Source organism: Vicugna pacos, chromosome 6 (assembly GCF_048564905.1).
Source record: "Vicugna pacos chromosome 6, VicPac4, whole genome shotgun sequence".
Lineage (NCBI taxonomy): Eukaryota > Metazoa > Chordata > Mammalia > Artiodactyla > Camelidae > Vicugna > Vicugna pacos.
The window spans coordinates 70,031,905-70,048,410 of record NC_132992.1 but is presented as its reverse complement, the minus strand read 5'-3'; the positions used below and the strand labels follow the sequence as shown (position 1 = coordinate 70,048,410).

At 43.6% G+C, this 16,506-nt stretch overlaps 1 protein-coding gene across 3 annotated transcripts in view; it reads left to right on the top strand.

Moving 5' to 3' along the window:
- ZFYVE1 (zinc finger FYVE-type containing 1) overlaps nt 1–16,506 on the top strand; it is a 40,937-nt gene that overhangs the window by 7,033 nt on the left and 17,398 nt on the right. For all 3 annotated transcript variants that reach the window (XM_006206900.4, XM_072963362.1, XM_031679195.2), the window contains exon 3: nt 12,362–12,866. In XM_006206900.4, the coding sequence (XP_006206962.2) occupies nt 12,362–12,866 (505 nt within the window). The remainder of the gene's footprint in view (nt 1–12,361; nt 12,867–16,506) is intronic.

The window sequence follows — 16,506 nt, the reverse complement described above, 5'->3', positions numbered from 1 at the left end:
AGAGGTGCAGAGTTCAGCAGGTGTCAGTTCAGGTGGGGCCTTGTAGGCCACGAGAATGTGTGGATTTTAAGTGTAATGGGAAGCCCCAAACTGCTGTATGCTAGAAGGTCACATGAGCTGGTAGAACTTTTTAAGAGATGGCTCTTGACTTTTGGTGTGAAGACTATATCTTATTGATTGTAGGAGGGTGAGAGGGAAAGCAAGGAAACCACTTGAGAGGCTGCTACAGACGCTGAGGGGAGACGTGGCCTCAGTTTGGTGTGATTGTGGACACGATGAGATGGAAAGACATTGATGAATCTGGGACAAAGTTTGGATGTCAAGCAGGAGTGCTGGTAGGGTGGAAGGGTGAGGGAATGAGAACTCAGTGGTGACTCCTAGGTGTTTGGTTTGTGGAAAGAACACCTGCTTAATACTCCAGGTTTTATTGACTTAAATTGATAAAATAAATTTTTAAGTGGGGGAGGGAGGTAATTAGGTTTATTTATTTATGTATAAGGAGGTACTGGGGATTGAACCCAGGACCTCATGCATGCTAAGCATGTGCTCTATCACTTGAGACATACCCTCCCCCAAAACAAATTCTTTAAGAACTGAATTCACACAATAAAGAGAGATGAATCTCCTTTGGTCCTATCTAACACAGTAGTTCTCCCTGGGAGTGAGTTTGCTCCCCCAGGGCACATTTGCAAGGTTAGGCGACATCTCTGGTTGTGACAGCTAGGGGATAGGGGATTGTGTGCTAGTGAGTAGAGGCCAGGGTGCTGCTAAATGTCTGAAAGTGCATAGGGCAGCCCCCACACAAAGAATTACCTGGTACAAAATGTCAATAGTGCTGAGATTGAGAACTGATCTAACAGGTGAAGGTTTGGTCTGATAGGTGATCTGGGTTCCTGTGAAGCAGAAAACAACCAATACACCAGTTTTTCCTCCCTCTTTGGGTTCTGTTCATTCCTCAGAAGTAATTTAACTGAAATCAATATTCTTATTTGGCGTATTTTGCAACCTCTGTGGTGAAATGGTTAGACTTTCTGCATTGTATTCATTGATTTTTCTAGACCTCAGTGCAACAGTACTTGGAAAACCAAAGGACTTAGGGATCCATTATTTAGAGCCCACAGTAGGTAAATGATCCACACTGACAAGTCATCTATAATCTCTTGAAGTTGAAGACCACACCCTTAGCAAATAACTCAAAGGTTAGAGGAATAAAGTTCTAACAATTAGAGTTCTCAGTGGACGTAGGGGGTAGTGTTTTCCAATCTGTTGGGTCTTGTGAGGGATCCTGACATCTTGTCTTATCAGAACATTTTTAGTGAAAGAGAAAAAACGTGAAAAACATGTTTATATAAAATAAAATTATATGCATGTAATTTATATATATCACTTTATAAATATGAACATATTTAAACCCCATGCAAGTTGCTCTTTTTTTCACAACCACCCCATTCTCCACTTTGTTTCTTTTCTACGAACGTCCTATAACTGCCCTTTTTCCAGGGGAACAGAGCAGCACCCTGACCAGCAGTTACACCTGTTTCATCTTCGTGCTGACTGACCCCTGACAACAGGAGAACCAGGGGGCTTTTCATTCCAAAAGACTCCTAAGGTTAAATCCCCTCCTGCTGAACATGCAGGGGGATGGGGAAGCCCAGTAGCCCAGCAGTGGGGTCAATGAGAAGCTAAGAAAGTGTCCCTCCTGAACTCAGAAATAGACAGCCTTGGGCCCTGTCTGAAATGGAAGGCCAAGGTGAGTCTTCGCTGTCCTTCCTTCTGTTGTCAGTGGTGGCCCTCATCTCACTGAGACCGTTGCTTTAAGAAGACCCATCACGTTGTTTGGCTGCTTCCCTTGTTTACAATCCCAGAATAGTGTGGCTCAAAATACTGTGACTTGGCTTTTTTTTTTTTTTTAATTGGCTAAAAGAGACATTATTCTAGTGGGATTCAGGAATGGAAAATAGCAGAGGATGTTTTTGTACTTTTGGGAATCCGTGACCACAGACTGGCTGTGCTGGTCTGCCCCATTCCTGTGCTCCTTCTGCCTGAGCCGCATCTGCTGCTGACCCCTGGGCCCTGTGCTCTGCTTCCTGGTCTAGGGTACCCTTCTGGGGCTTGCTCTTTCCAGGACCTCTCTTTCAGACAGGCTGGCAGAACACCCTCAGGTCTTAACTTTGCTCCGTAGGTCAGGAGCCTGGGGAGCATAGTCTTCTAAATTGTGGAACTTCCCCATTTTTTTCTTCGAATGGTTGAACTATTATAATGTAAGGACTAATTCTGGTGCTGTGGCTGGTTAGCCCTTTGGCAATTTCTGGTCAGAATCTGAATGTGTTCACTATTGGTTGTCAGGCGCTATATTAAAAAATGCAGGAGGGGGAGGGTATAGCTCAAGTGAGAGAGCACATGCTTAGCATGCATGAGGTCCTGGGTTCAATCCCCAGTGCCTCCTGTAAAAATAAATAAATAAACCTAATTACCTACCCCCATCAAAAAAAAAAATGCAGGAAAAACATTCCCCATAGATCTGCTTAGGAGCTGTCTGTCAAAAATAATAAGTTATAATTGGATGAGCAGCAGAGGCGTCCTCCTGCTCCACTGCCTTTTACTCATAGGAACCCAAGTAAAAGCCCTTTTGTTTAGTAATGGTAGTAGGGGGAGGGCATTGTGTGGTATTACTGGGAAACCAGGGTTGAGGGTGACTCAGACAAACAGAGGATGAAAGAGCCCCTATTATGTGCCTCCAGTTTTGCTCAGCATCTTCTGAGCTTTCTCAGCCTTGGGCTCATTCGGTTACAACAGGCTCCTGGCACTTAACCTGGGAGACTATTTGGTTGAGCACAGCACTGTTTAAAATTTGACCCATACAAGTCATGAAAACTACTGTGAGTCAGCTTTTCAGGGAACCTATCTTGAACTATTTCAAGTTACCTCTAATTTGTGTGATTCTGCTTTTTTCTGGTCTGTGCATTCCTTGAAGTGATTGATTTTTTTTTTCTGGAATTGGGCAAATATTTGGCTTTTTGAACCAGGGTTAATGTAACAGGCAGATTTCTTATTAAGTTGACAGTGTGTATTTTCCCTGTGGCTGCATCTCCTGGCTGTACCGCCCTTGAGTTTATCCTGGAGATTGTGTCTGTCGCTTGGAAGCCTTCTGATGGCCGGCTGGACTTTTCTGGGGAGTCCTGCCTGCTTTGCGAGGAGCTCCCATGAGATCATTTCTGTCTGAGGTTAGAACTGCTCAATGTAGTGAGCACATCTGGTTGGTAATGGGCAACCAGAAGAAAGCTAATGGGCGAGACCACAAAGAAGGGAAAGAAAGCAGGGATACAGAAAGTTCCAGGTAAGAATAATTGGAAAGACCTATGGGAAGGGGCGCAGAGGGACTTTTGGAGGCAGGAAAGGGTGGAGGTTTCCTTGGAGGCTGTTTTGTTTGTTTTGTCCCTCTTTCCAATGGCTTTTGGCCAGTAATTAAGAGGCTCTTTTTGATCGGTTTGTGAGGTCGGCTTGGTGGTGGCTGGCATTCTTGGGCAGAGAAGTGTGCCTTACACAAGCACCTGGCTTCTGGCTTGACTTCACTGGAGGTTGATTCTATTTTCTGGTAGCTTCTGCTTTTTTTTTTCTTCCTCCTTCCTACTTTCCTTCTACTTGTGGCTGGATTATTGCTGTCTTAGGGAATTTGACTCTAGATATTAGAATACTTGAACAGACAAAGTCTGATTCTGGCATGTAGTTACCGACACCCCAGGTTCAAGTTAAGAGAGAACATAATTCAGCAATTCAGCAATCATAGAGTATTCTAGAAATTCCTCTGCTTCTCAGCCCAGTCTCTTCTGCTTGGTGAATATGTCATCTCCATGGGTAATCTGTTTTCCCTAACTTCTCGTAACCTTGTCCTTTAAAAAGAGCTTAATTCAGTTTACATGTATCATTCAGTGGCAGTCATAAACATTTCTTGAGCGTCAATTATGTGCTTTATTAGTTTGAGCAATCTCTGTGAAACATGTTTCAAAATGAAAATTCAGAGGTTAAGCAAGACAAGGGAGGGATGGTAGAAACCCTTGTTCCTGGGAAAACCCTGTTCTCTTTTGTGCTTGTCTCTGAGTAGGGGCTGTTTGAGGATCCCACAGTTCTTTCTACACACCCTTTCTGGTCCTGGTGACTGTGAGCTTTGTGGCCAGCAGGTCACAGGGTGCGCTGTTGTTCCCCCATGTCTCAGTTTACTCTGTTATTTGGATCTGGATCATCTGACAGACAGACAGGCAGAAAGATAGCCTGCTTTGCCTTTCTTTCTCTTTCTTCTCTTTCCTTCCCTCCCTCCCTGTTCTTCCTTCTCCTTTTCTTCTTTCCTGAATCCTCTCCTCTCTCCCCTTCCCTCTCTCTCTTCCTTTCCTCTCTTTCTCGCCTTCTTTTCCTCTTTCCTTCTCCCCCCTCCCCCTTCATGAATTAAGTTAAATCTACTAGTGCCAGGGGAAAAAGATTTCTTTCTAGGATTAAATACAAATGATTTTAAGCTTATCTACTGCTTTGAATTGTTCATACTTTTCTCTTCCTTTCATTACTACAGAAAATTGAGTTTGCTACTTAAAAAAAAAAAAGAATTGACCTAAAGAGGTTTTGACTATAAAGTTGTCCTCCTTGACCACCATATTTAAAAGAGTAACCTCTGCCCATACCTTACAGTCCTAGTCCTCTCCTGGCTTTTCTTCATTCCACTTAGCACCATTTGACATCATGTGTACTTAAAAATCAATTCTTGTGGTATAATTTGCACATAATATAATATATACATTGTAAGTTCTGTGAGTTTCAACCAATGTATATACACCTGTGACCACTTCCACAGCAGTCAGGAACTAGAACATTTCCATCCCCCAGAAAGGTTCCCTTGGGCCCCTAGGGAGTCAATCTGCAGTAATCACTGATCTGTTTTCTGTAACTATAGATTTGACTTTCTTAGAGTTTCATATAAATAGGATAATGAAGTATTGTTCCGTGTCTGGCTTCTTTCACTCACTGTCATGTTTTTGAGGGTCACCCATGCTGTTTTTTCTCTTCTGTTCATCCACATCAAGAACAGAATTCAGCACGTATCTCATTTGACATGTGCTAATGAGAACAAATCAGTTTAACCATTCATCAAACATTTAGTGAGTGCCTACTATGTGCTGACAGTTGAGGGAGGTAGAAACTGGCACTAGACACTGAACTTGCGTATGGGGAGAGGACAGCCTAGTAGTAATTGAAGATAAATACATAGAAATAAGGTGGATGATGTCAGAGCAGTGTAGAGAGGATATTACGGAAATTCAGAGGAGGGTTACTATTGTCATTGGCTTTAAGTAGTTATAATAGGGGGGTGGATATAGCTCAGTGGTAGAGTGCATGCTTAGTATGCATGAGGTCGTGGGTTCAAACCCCGATACCTCCATTAAAAAAAGTTGTAATATATGCCGTATTGTTACTTCATCAGGGCTCCACTAGAAACCAGGCCCCTTTCAGCCTCTACCTTAGACACCAAAGACCTCCTTATAAAGCTGTGTCATCAGTTAAGGTCTGTGACATAAACTGTGAGACGAGCACTTTAGTGAGTCTCTGATGAAGTAATAATTTTTGGAATTATGTCATTTTTTTGAAGACTGAATGCTTTCTTGTGCATAATATATATATTATGTAATCTTATAACAGCATTTTAAAAAAATTAAAAATATACATCCTTTTGAGGGGGAGTAGTGGTATTTGTTGAATAAATATCTTCCTTGTCCCATTATCCCTAATTCTCTAATGAGGCATTTATTGGAAACCTCATCTCTCAGGAGGGTTTTTACTGGGCATAATGGAATGAAATTCTGTGGTGGTGTTGGTGCCGAGTGTGGCCTCGAGGCAAACCAGGGCAACTGTAGTAACGTGGGTCGCACTTGTCTAGCATTTGCTGCGAGCCTCCACTGTGCTGAGTGCTCAGAGTGCATTATCTCACTTAATCCTCACAGTGACCTTGTGAAGTTGACTGTATTGTTATCCTCATTTTGCAGGTAAGAAAACGAAGGCCCCGAGAAGTTAAATAACCTCTTTAAGGTTATTCTAAAGTCAGTGAGTGGGAGAGGCAGGTTGGTTGAACTCTTAATGGGCATACTACACTGTTCTCTTCCCCAGGGAGAATATAGCATCTAGACATTCAGTGCTCTGTTCATTCCTTTCTATTTTTAAGCAGATATGTATAGATTTTCTACTGTGTCATGCATGCCCTGTGCTAGGGCTGCAGTGGTGGACAACACAGCCCAGACTCTTGCCAGCAGGGAGTACATTCTAGTGGGAAGTCCAGAGCCAGGAAAATGGGAAGATGTTAACAGAGCTGGTGGGTGGGGAATGGAGGCTGTGAGCAAGAGAAGGGTTGAGTAAGCTGTCCAGGGTGTGATCCAGGGAGAGGTGGACCTGAACCTAGCTTTCCTGTCTAGCCTGTGATTGTTACTCCTGCATCCCAGGGCCTTTACCAGAGCTTGTATCTATTTTTATAGCTGGCCAGATACGGGTCTACCATGCCACTTAAAAGGAGGGGCTTGCATCTTCCAGGTGGAAGCTCCTTGGAAGGGTCCCACGAGGATGATGTGGTCTTGAGGATGACTCAGTCTTTCCAGTCTGTCTTCAGAATTCAGCATTGCTTTGGAAAGTTTTTGATTCAGATATAAATGGAGAGCTGAACTGAGTGAGTTGGGTGAAGTCAAAGAAACTGACCGTGGAGCTAAAAATGATCCTTTTTAAAGAATTTGTTTTGTGGATCATCTCTGTATAGGAACATTCTCTTTCCTGCTGGAGGAGGAGGGTTGCTGCAAGCAGTGCTGAGAGGCCCTGCGTCAGAAGCACCACTGGTAGTTAGAAGACATGGGAGGAGGATTCCCAATCTCTCAAGTAATGAAACACTCTGGGGACACTGGAGTGGAAGAAAGTGACCTTTGCCCTTACCAGATGTACTCAATGTGTTTGTGAAGCCAGCCTTGTGACTTCAGTGGTCTTAAGAAAACATTTGATTGAGAAACAATTGCGTTTTTACATGAAACTCTATTGATACATACATGGATAAACACAAAGCTATACACTCCTTTCAGGATAGAATGAAAGGAAATTTTCTGAACTTCGCTGGGTTTTACTAGAACTTTCCAGGCAATAGGGATTTGCTATTGGAATGGATCCTCCTTTGGTTTTGGACTTTAAAAATAGACTGGCTACTGATCCATTTGACATTGTTTAAGTCAAGTCCTGTCTGAAAATTAGGCCATGGACTTAAATCATTGCCTGCAGTTCTTTTTAACGTGATGAAAGTCGCTCTGGATTTTTCGAGGAGAAGTTCTCTCGCTTCCCTCTTCTGCTTTCCCACAGAAGAGGGAACATGTTCCCTAAATTCTGTACCTGTGCTGGTCTGACATCATCAGGTCAGTGCCAGACACTGGATGAAGCTTGATACATGTCTGTGGATTTGTCCACTGAGAAAAAACCGCACTGCCTGAAAGTTGAGAATTATGCTTTATTCAGCGACCTTACTGAGAACTGGAGCTCTGAGGAACCTTTTGAAGGGGTGAAGGAGGAGCCAGGATACAGAGGAGTTTTTGCGGGGGTGGGGTGGGAGATGTATTTTTTTTTTTCTCCAGCAAAACATCAAAAGATTATCACTAATCTTGAAAAACAGACATCTCAAGTTAATGATTTTAATGCTTTTATATGTGTGGGAAGATGCAAGAGTCTGGGCTCATTGAAATTATTCCTTTGATATGCATCTTAACTCTCTAGGGCCAGTATCCTGTTTTTCTCCATCCTGAATTCCCCCAGAGCGGGCTGTGGGGGGGTGGGGCGGCTGCAGTGGCTGATGGCTTGATGGGGGCAGCCAGAAAGGTAGGCAACATTCTCTGTTTACTGAAATGGCAGGCAACATTTTTTTGGTCCAGATTAAATGAAACTATCAAGTTCTAGTTTCCTCTAGGATAGTGGTCCCATTTCTGAGAAGATTGAGAATCTGGCTTGGTTTCTTTGGGTTCTGTCTCTTCCTCTGAACTCAGGCAAAAATGGAATGAAAGCAAAATAAACCAGAGACCATCACATAAAAGTAATTAATAGCAGCTTAACTTTGGGAATAACTTGTCGATTTATGTTTGTTTTAGAATCTCAGTGGAAGGGTAGAAGATAATCTTTGTTGGCTCAGGAGTGGGATTTATTATGAGCGTTAGGTTGTGATTTGGGAGCACCCATTTGGGGAAGAAGTTGATTTGTGCCCTCAGCTACAAGGAACACCTTTATAAACATTTAGAGAACTGCATGATCGGTGCAAATTAGATCCTCTTCATCTACAGAGGTCAGAACTGAAAGGACCTCAATGCTGAGCTTCTTTCCTTTGGAATCTTTTCTGCTGTCTTGAGAGATTTTTTTTTTTGTGTGTTTTTTAAAGAGCCTCTGACTGTGCTCTGCTGAACTTCCCTCCTTCCAAGGCTTTTTACTTAAGTTCCTTCCCCATCTCTTGCTTTTCCCTTCCCAGGCGTCCTCAGAACAAAGTCCATGTGTTCATTCTTCCTGGAATGATCTCCGAGGGCTGAGGACAATTTCTTAAGGGAGAATGTCATCATCCCCCATACCCGCTTGGGCCAGAGGTTGACTGTTCACTACCATAAACTGCTCTCAACTCTAAATTGGAACAGTGGAGATCATTGAGTAGTTATATTTCATTTTAGAAACTCTCCTTGGAACTGTGAAAATTGAAAAGCTTGGTGGGTCAGAGAGAGAGAGAGAAAGATGTGCTGTTTGGTATCTTAAGGATCGATATGATATTAGACAGTCCCTTGACTAAGAGGCAGCTCTAAAGTCAGTATTAATAGTAATGTGTTATTTTGATTAGAGGGAGGGGAAAGGAGTTATCCAAAGCAAGCAGTGAGAGCTTTCATTTTTAGGTAGCATCAGTTCAGATCTTAGTGCATTGCTGATTTAGTCCCTGAATGAGCAAATTGTGAGCCACAAGCAGGCAGTCCTCTCAGTAGCTCTAGGGGTTGTAGACTCAATATCTTGTTTCTCTGAAGCTTCAGTCATTAAGTAACTTTTCCAGGGCCACAAAGTGGCAAAGCCAGCAGTGGAATTTGGGTGTTGCTGCCTGCAGTCTAAGAGATGATGTTCTAGCCAGCTCAGGGCATAAGGAAGGCAGAAGTTGGGGAGGAGTGGCTTTGGGGTATTGTTCCTGCTTTTGCTGTTGTGTAAGGGCCCAGGACCAATTAGAACATGTAAGGTTGGGTGGGGTGGCCAGCTGGCAGGGCTCGAAGTCAGGTAGCTTGTTTAACTTCAGGAGTGGAGCAGAGAGGATCACTGACTGCAGGCCGAATGAGTCTGGCAGGAGCCCTGTTCCCCGTCTGGCCCCTTCCTTCCCTCATCAAAGGGAATCTTCGTATCTTTGCTTGGCCTTCTCCTCCCGACTGAAAACCAGTCTTGCTACCACCCAGGCTGTTCATTCTGGCTTAGGGGAAAAAATGCTCACAGGTTAAGGGTGAATTGAGTAGTACAGCAGGAAGCAAAATCATGTTGAAAGGCAGACGATGGAAAAATGAAGCCTGTTCTCAGTTTGATGGACATGTTCTCATTTATCTGTTGATTTGATTAGCAACCACTACCCAGTCAGGGGAGGCAAAGATGGTTATATCCTCATTTTACATGTGAGAAATGCCATCAGTGCATGTTAAATATTTATGTGGGGTTCCTCAGTAGAAAAACCAGCCTAAGGCTGTGAGCTCCTCCTCCTGGAATTCTTTGTGCTGGACTTAACTGCACACGCCCAACACATGAATGTGTATGCCTAACACGCCCGGGACACATGGTGCCAAAGTAATTTCCCCCCCAAATGCTGACAGGAGTGTTTTATTTTTCACCCTGGACGGGTTATTTATGTATACTATGTACATCATTTCATAATCAGTATGAATCTTCAGACACTTAGATCTGTACCTGATGGCCCCTGCAGGCCCCTCTTCAGGTGCCCACGCTTGGAGAGCAGTTGTTTCGTGGGCTACCAGATTCATGATGGAGTAGATTTCCAGGGGAGACATTCCCTAGGCCTTGTCATCTTCCCGGGGTGGATGGCTCTTGTAGCCGGCCACTTCAACTTTATCTGACTCCTTGCTGGTAGAGTTTAGGTAGCTTTTGTTTGCTTTCTCTTATGGCTAAGTTGTTAGCAGCATGGAACCAGGCTGGCTGAGTGACACTGGTCCAAAATGGGCTGTTCTGTGTAACTTCTTGTTCCTCTCAGTTGCCTGGGAGATCAGTGAGCCCATCACCAAGTTCATCAAATGCTGCTGTGTACTGAGTCCTATGGAAGATACAGGGTGGAGAAGGTGATTAAAGTACCTAGCAAGGGGCCTGGCATTCATTCACTCACTCAGTAACTAGGTACGAGCTCCTCCTGTGTGCCAGGCTCTGTCCCACGTGCTAGGGATGTAAAGATAGATTTGGTTCTGCCCCCATAATCCAATGAAGGGCACTGTCACAGTGGTGGGCATTCGGTAAATTATTAACATTATCATTAACATTAAGGCTATTAATGTAACAACAGTGATGTTATCAATAGAATAATGAGTGCTTTACCGTCCTGATGAGATGATGGGAAATGAGGGCTTATCCTATTTCACACCCAGTGGTCTGTCTACATTTTTCTAACTTCTCTTTATCAAACCAGCAGACTCCTGAGAATCAGGATGCGAGGTGTAAAGGTTCATGACTCCTGTAGCAGGAGTGGAACATGGCCTGTTTGGATTAGGAGCTTTGACCCTGGGGCTCTATATTCTGAGAGGAGGGGACCTGGGCATTTTTCTGGAACTCTCACTGGCACCAAGTCTCTTCTTTCCTGGCTTGACTTTTTATATGCACTGCAATGTTCTTTAAACTGTAAACAGAGGAATTATGGATGGATGAAGTTTAGCCAATAAGTTCTTTTTTTTTTAACAGCTTTATTTGGATGTAATTCACATACCATGTATTTGTTGTCCTTTTAAAGTATACAATTCAATGTTTTAATATATCCATAAAGTTGTGCAACCCTTAGCACTGTCTAGTTCCAGAACATTTTCTTCGCCCCAAATAGAAACCCTGTACCCATTAGCAGTCATTCCCTAATCCCTCTTTCCTCCAGCCTCTGGCAACCACTAATACACTTTGTGTCTCTATGAGTTGACGTGTTGTGGACATTTCATATGAAGGGAGTCATAGAATATGTAATATTTTGTATCTGGCTTCTTTCACTTACTGTAATGTTTTCAGAGTTCATCCATGTTGTCGCATGTATCAGTACTTCCTTCCTTTTATGGTTGAATAATATTCCTTTGTACGGCTGTACCACATTTTGTTCATCCATCCATCAGATGACGGACACGTGGACTGTTTCTATCTTTAGCTGTTACGGATAATGCTGCTACAAGCCTTCGTATTCAAGTTTTGTGTTGATGTGTGTTTTCTTTTCTTTTTTTTTTTTTTGACATGTGTTTTCAGTTCTCTAAGGTATATACCCAGGAGTAGATCTACTGAGACATATGGTAACTCTGTTTCACTTTTTGAGAAACTGCCATACTGTTTTCCAGAGTGTGTGCCATTTCACATTGTTACCAGCAGTGTTTCTTGTGTTGAAATTTCTCCATATCCTCGCCAACACCTGCTGTTATTTTTTTGATCGTAGCTCTCCTAGTGGATGTGAAGGGATAACTCATTGTGGTTTTGATTTATGTTTCCCTGATGACTATGGTATTGAGTATCTTTTTATGTGCTTATTGACTGTTCGTATATCTTCTTGAGAGAAATATCTGTCCAAATTTTTTGCTTGATATTTAATTAAGTTATTTTTTTCTTGTTGAGTTAGAAGAGTTATTTATATATTCTTGACCACTAGTCCCTTACCAGATATATGATTTGCAAATATTTTCTCCCATTCTTGGAGTTGTCTTTTCACTTTGATGGTATCCTTTGCAGAATAAAAGTTTTTTGATGAAGTCCATTTTGATGAAGTCCATTTTATCTCTTTTCTTTTGTTGTATTGCTTTTGGTGTCATTTGTAAGAAGCCATTGCCTAATCCATAATCACAAAAATTTGCGTCTGTGTCTTCTTCTAGGAGTTTGTAGTTTTAGCTCTTTCATGACTACTAAGCTCTTACACTGATTGAGGCTTTAAAAGTTCCCGTTAGCTGTTTGCTAGGGCCAAGCGCTGGGTAGGAGGCTGTTATCCTGGGGCTTCTTTTGTACCTTGACAAGTCAATCAGAGGACCTGACCCTGGGAAGCACTTGTTCTTGTAGGTCTTTTTAGGTATTTTGTAGTTTCTATATTTCATTGTCTCCCTCCGCCTTTTTTTTTTTTTTGAAGGTAACGAATGAAGAGGAATTCATTAGGAAATTGGACTGCAAACCTGATCAGCATCTGAAAGTGGTTTCCATTTTTGGAAATACTGGGGATGGGAAGTCTCATACACTCAATCACACTTTCTTTTATGGCCGGGAAGTCTTCAAAACCTCTCCTGCCCAGGAGTCCTGCACTGTGGGAGTATGGGCTGCCTATGACCCAGTCCACAAGGTGGCGGTGATAGACACGGAAGGGCTCTTGGGGGCTACAGTGAATCTAAGCCAGAGAACACGGCTGCTGCTTAAGGTCCTGGCCATCTCAGACCTCGTCATCTATCGAACTCACGCAGACCGGCTGCATAATGACCTCTTCAAGTTCCTTGGGGACGCCTCAGAAGCTTATCTGAAGCACTTCACCAAGGAGCTCAAGGCTACCACTGCCCGCTGTGGCCTGGATGTCCCCTTGTCCACCCTGGGCCCTGCTGTTATCATTTTCCATGAGACTGTGCACACTCAACTATTGGGCTCTGGTGAGTAGATGGGGTGCTGTGTCACAGATTGACCTTCCTGGGTAGGAGGAGGCAGCCATTGGGTTGCAGTAGCAACTTGGTGGTGACATTGCCCAGAAAAATTTCTGCCTGGGCAAGGCATAAGGAAGTATTTCAAGAAGGACAGAGTGATCAACCGTGTTAGAATCTGCTTATGGTCAGGATGAGAATTGAGACTTGCTGATGGTTTTGGTGATACAGAGGTCCTGGTGATCTGGGTAAGACTGTTTCCCAGGGATGGTGAGCATGGAAGCCTGATCCGAGAGGGGACAGAAGGAGAGGATCAAGAGAGGACAGAAGGAGAAGAATGAAAGTTGCATACTCACCTCTTTCAAAGAGTTCTATAAAGGGAGCCAGACAGATGAAATGATAGCTGGAAGCTGATGTGGGATTGCAAGGAATTTTCCCTTTTTTAAAAATTTAAGGTATGAGGTATTGCAGATATGTGTGTACTGATGGGAATGATTCATTAGAAATGGAACAATCCAACTGTGAGAGAGAGAGAGCAGAACAGTTGGAGTGTGATGCACAGGTGGAGGGTTGGCCTTCAGAGTGTGGACAGTTCATGTGTAACAGCAGGAGAGAAGGCAGATTACACAGACACGGTTGCAGGTAAGTAGGTAGATGTGGTGGATACTTGTGTGGAAGTTGTCTATTGCTTCCATTTTCTTAGAGAAATAGGAAGCAAGAGCGTCACTGGCATGGAAGGATGATGAGGGAGCGGGTGCGGTGACAGTGATTGGATGCAGGTGGGGACAGTAGTGTTGGCCCCTAAAATAGTTACATTATTTAAATGGCGTGTGCTGAGCACTGGGGCCTGAAGCTGGAAACAAAACAAAAACAAAAACCAGTTTCCACCCTCGAATAGCTCATAGTCTAGTTGGGGAGACCACACGTGTTGTGTTCTGTAGTGGATGCAGGTACTGGAGCTCTGGGAAAGGAACTCTCTACACCTCCTAATGGGATCTAGGAAAGAGGAGGTGACATTTGAACTCTAGAGACTTGGCCAGATAGAGGAGGCGAGGAAGGACGCTCTAGGAAGAGCAAACTGCCAGTGGTTTGAAGGAGCTTGTTGTGGCCAGGGACCAGCAGGTAGTGACACTGTTACTTCCTGAATTCCATTCTAGCCCCTTCAGCGAGTCCTCCCCAAAGCATCAGGAGTGATGCTTTTTAAAAGCTTAATTTATAATTTAGATCATGTCATACTCCAGCTTACAGCCTACGAGTGGTTTTCTACTATGTTAAAATGAAATCCAGACTTCTAATTACGGTGTCCTTACTCTACCTCCTGTCTATGCCTCTGAGCTGCTGCTTTTGTTACCCGCTTTCATCCACTCCCGGGCCCACTAAATGCCCTTTCGCCTTCATGCGTGTGTGCACGCGTGCTCACCTGCACCCCCCCAACTCTCTCCCTATGCCAAGTCTCTTCTCTGTTCCCATCTTTGCATATGCTGCTCTGTCTGCCTGCAACACTCTTGCCCCAGCTTCCCAGACTCTTTCAGATTCAGCTCAGCTCTCCCCCCCTTGGAGCCTTCCCTGTGTGGCCCCTTTAAAGGATCCTTCCTGTACCCTGGTGGTCACGCTCTTATTGCGTCACTTTGTTCATCTGCATCAGGGCACCTGTTGCTGTCTGAAATCCTGTATGTTTGCTCACTTGTTTTGGGTCCTTTCCCTTTGGAATGGAAACCCCATGAAGGCAGGAACCTTGCCTGACTTATTCACGGTGCCTCTGAAGAGCCTGGATGAGTGCTTGACACATAGTAGGCTCTCATCAGATGTTTGCTGAGTGAAGAGGCTTAGTGTGTCTGAAGCATAGATTGTATGGGAAGGAATGGTGGAGATTGTCAGGGATCAGTTCATGCATGGATGGCCTGGACCCAGTTCTCAAGTATGACAGGAGCCCCTGAGGATTCTAAGCAGGGAGTTATGTGATCAGATCTGTATTTTCAAAAGATCCCTGGCAGCCCGTTGCAGGATGAACAGAGAGGCATGCCTGGAGGCAGGGAGACAGCAGGGAGGTTTTCGAGGTCGTAGGTGAGACATGGTGGGGGCTGAGCCAGGGCAGCTGCAGTGGGAAGGAAGTGGACAGACTGGGACCATGTTAAGGAGTTAGAATCTGAAGGATTCTCATGGGTCTAGTGGAAAGATGAAAAGTGCACTGGAAGAAGAGCCTCATTAGCAAGTGACTCTAAGGTAAGGAGAGGGGGTTGGAAATACTGACTTCAGGATGCCTCCTGTGATCAGCATTTTTATGCCACTTTGGATCTTTACAACTTTGGTGAACGGAAGGTCTAATTTCCAGTTTCTAATTTCTCGGATTTTGAAATAACCAGCCTTTCAAAAATAACTTTTTTTTTTTTTTTGCTTTGAGGCTTGCACTATGCTAGGTGTTTATTTTTTGTTAAGTGCTGAATAACAAAGATATATTATTTTTAATAGATACTAACATAATGTATCTTTGATATTCAGCCCAGTCAATAGCAGCCCTATTTACACATGAAGAAACTGAACTCAGATAGCTTAAGTTATGTAACCAAGGAGGTTCCAGCTAATGTGTTGCAAAATTGGGATTCAGAACAGGTCTTCTAACTCCTAAATCCTTGTTTCTGGAATACCATTGCTGTTTCCTGAAACCTTGAGATGGAACCAAGACAACCTCAGTTTATGCAGGGCAGAAGGCAAGGGCCCAGGATTGTTGGCAAATTGCTAATTAGATTTCTCTGTCCTGTAGACTTTCTGATTTTGTTCCATCCTGTTCCTTTTCTGGACAGAGGATTCCTAGGTAAGAGTAAGTAGGCAAATGAATTATCTCTGTTTTACAGATGAGCAGATCAAGCTCCCATAATCACTTGGGAGTGATTCCTTGTCCAGGGACAAGCTGTGAGATGACGTTGGGAGGAAGTGAAGGTGGCCAGGCTGCGCTCCTGGGCGGCAGTGGGAGAAGCCCCCCACTGATGGCCGCCCCCCCCCCCATACTGCCTGCTCCTGCCTCCAGCTGTGACTGCTGCAGGAAAAGTTCAGGAGGAGATGGGTTTAGGGACTAACTGCAGAATTTTGGCTACTTGTCTTTGATGACTGTACCTTTATATTGAAGCTAAAGCCATATCTCCAGTGTTAATTGGAGTGATTTTGTTGTTGTTTTAATATTAAAGGAAATCTAAATAAAACATCCAAGTTTCACCTCCAAAATATTTATTGAATCCGTTTATACTACTACCACCCAAATTTCTGGATAAATGTTGGTGAAGCTGTGGGGAGGCTGACACCCTCACACTTTGTCTGCAGCTTCACCAGCATAAGACCAATATTTTCACAGTAGCTGTTTATTTAAATACTCATTAGTAGGTGACTGGTGAAACATGTCCATAGGGTGGAAGGCTGTGTAGCTGTTGTAAAGAATAAGAAACTCAGAATGTATCATAACAAGGACACATACCTACAGTATGTTATTAAGTGATGAAAGCAAGTTACACATAATGTGTTGGTAATTGTGTAGAAGAAAAAAGTCTGAAAGGGTAAGTACTGAACTGTAGTTACCTTTGGGGAGTAAGAGGGAGCAGAGGACATACATTTCTTTTCTTTTAGGCTTTGACATGTTTGAATTTTTCTCAATGAGCAGATT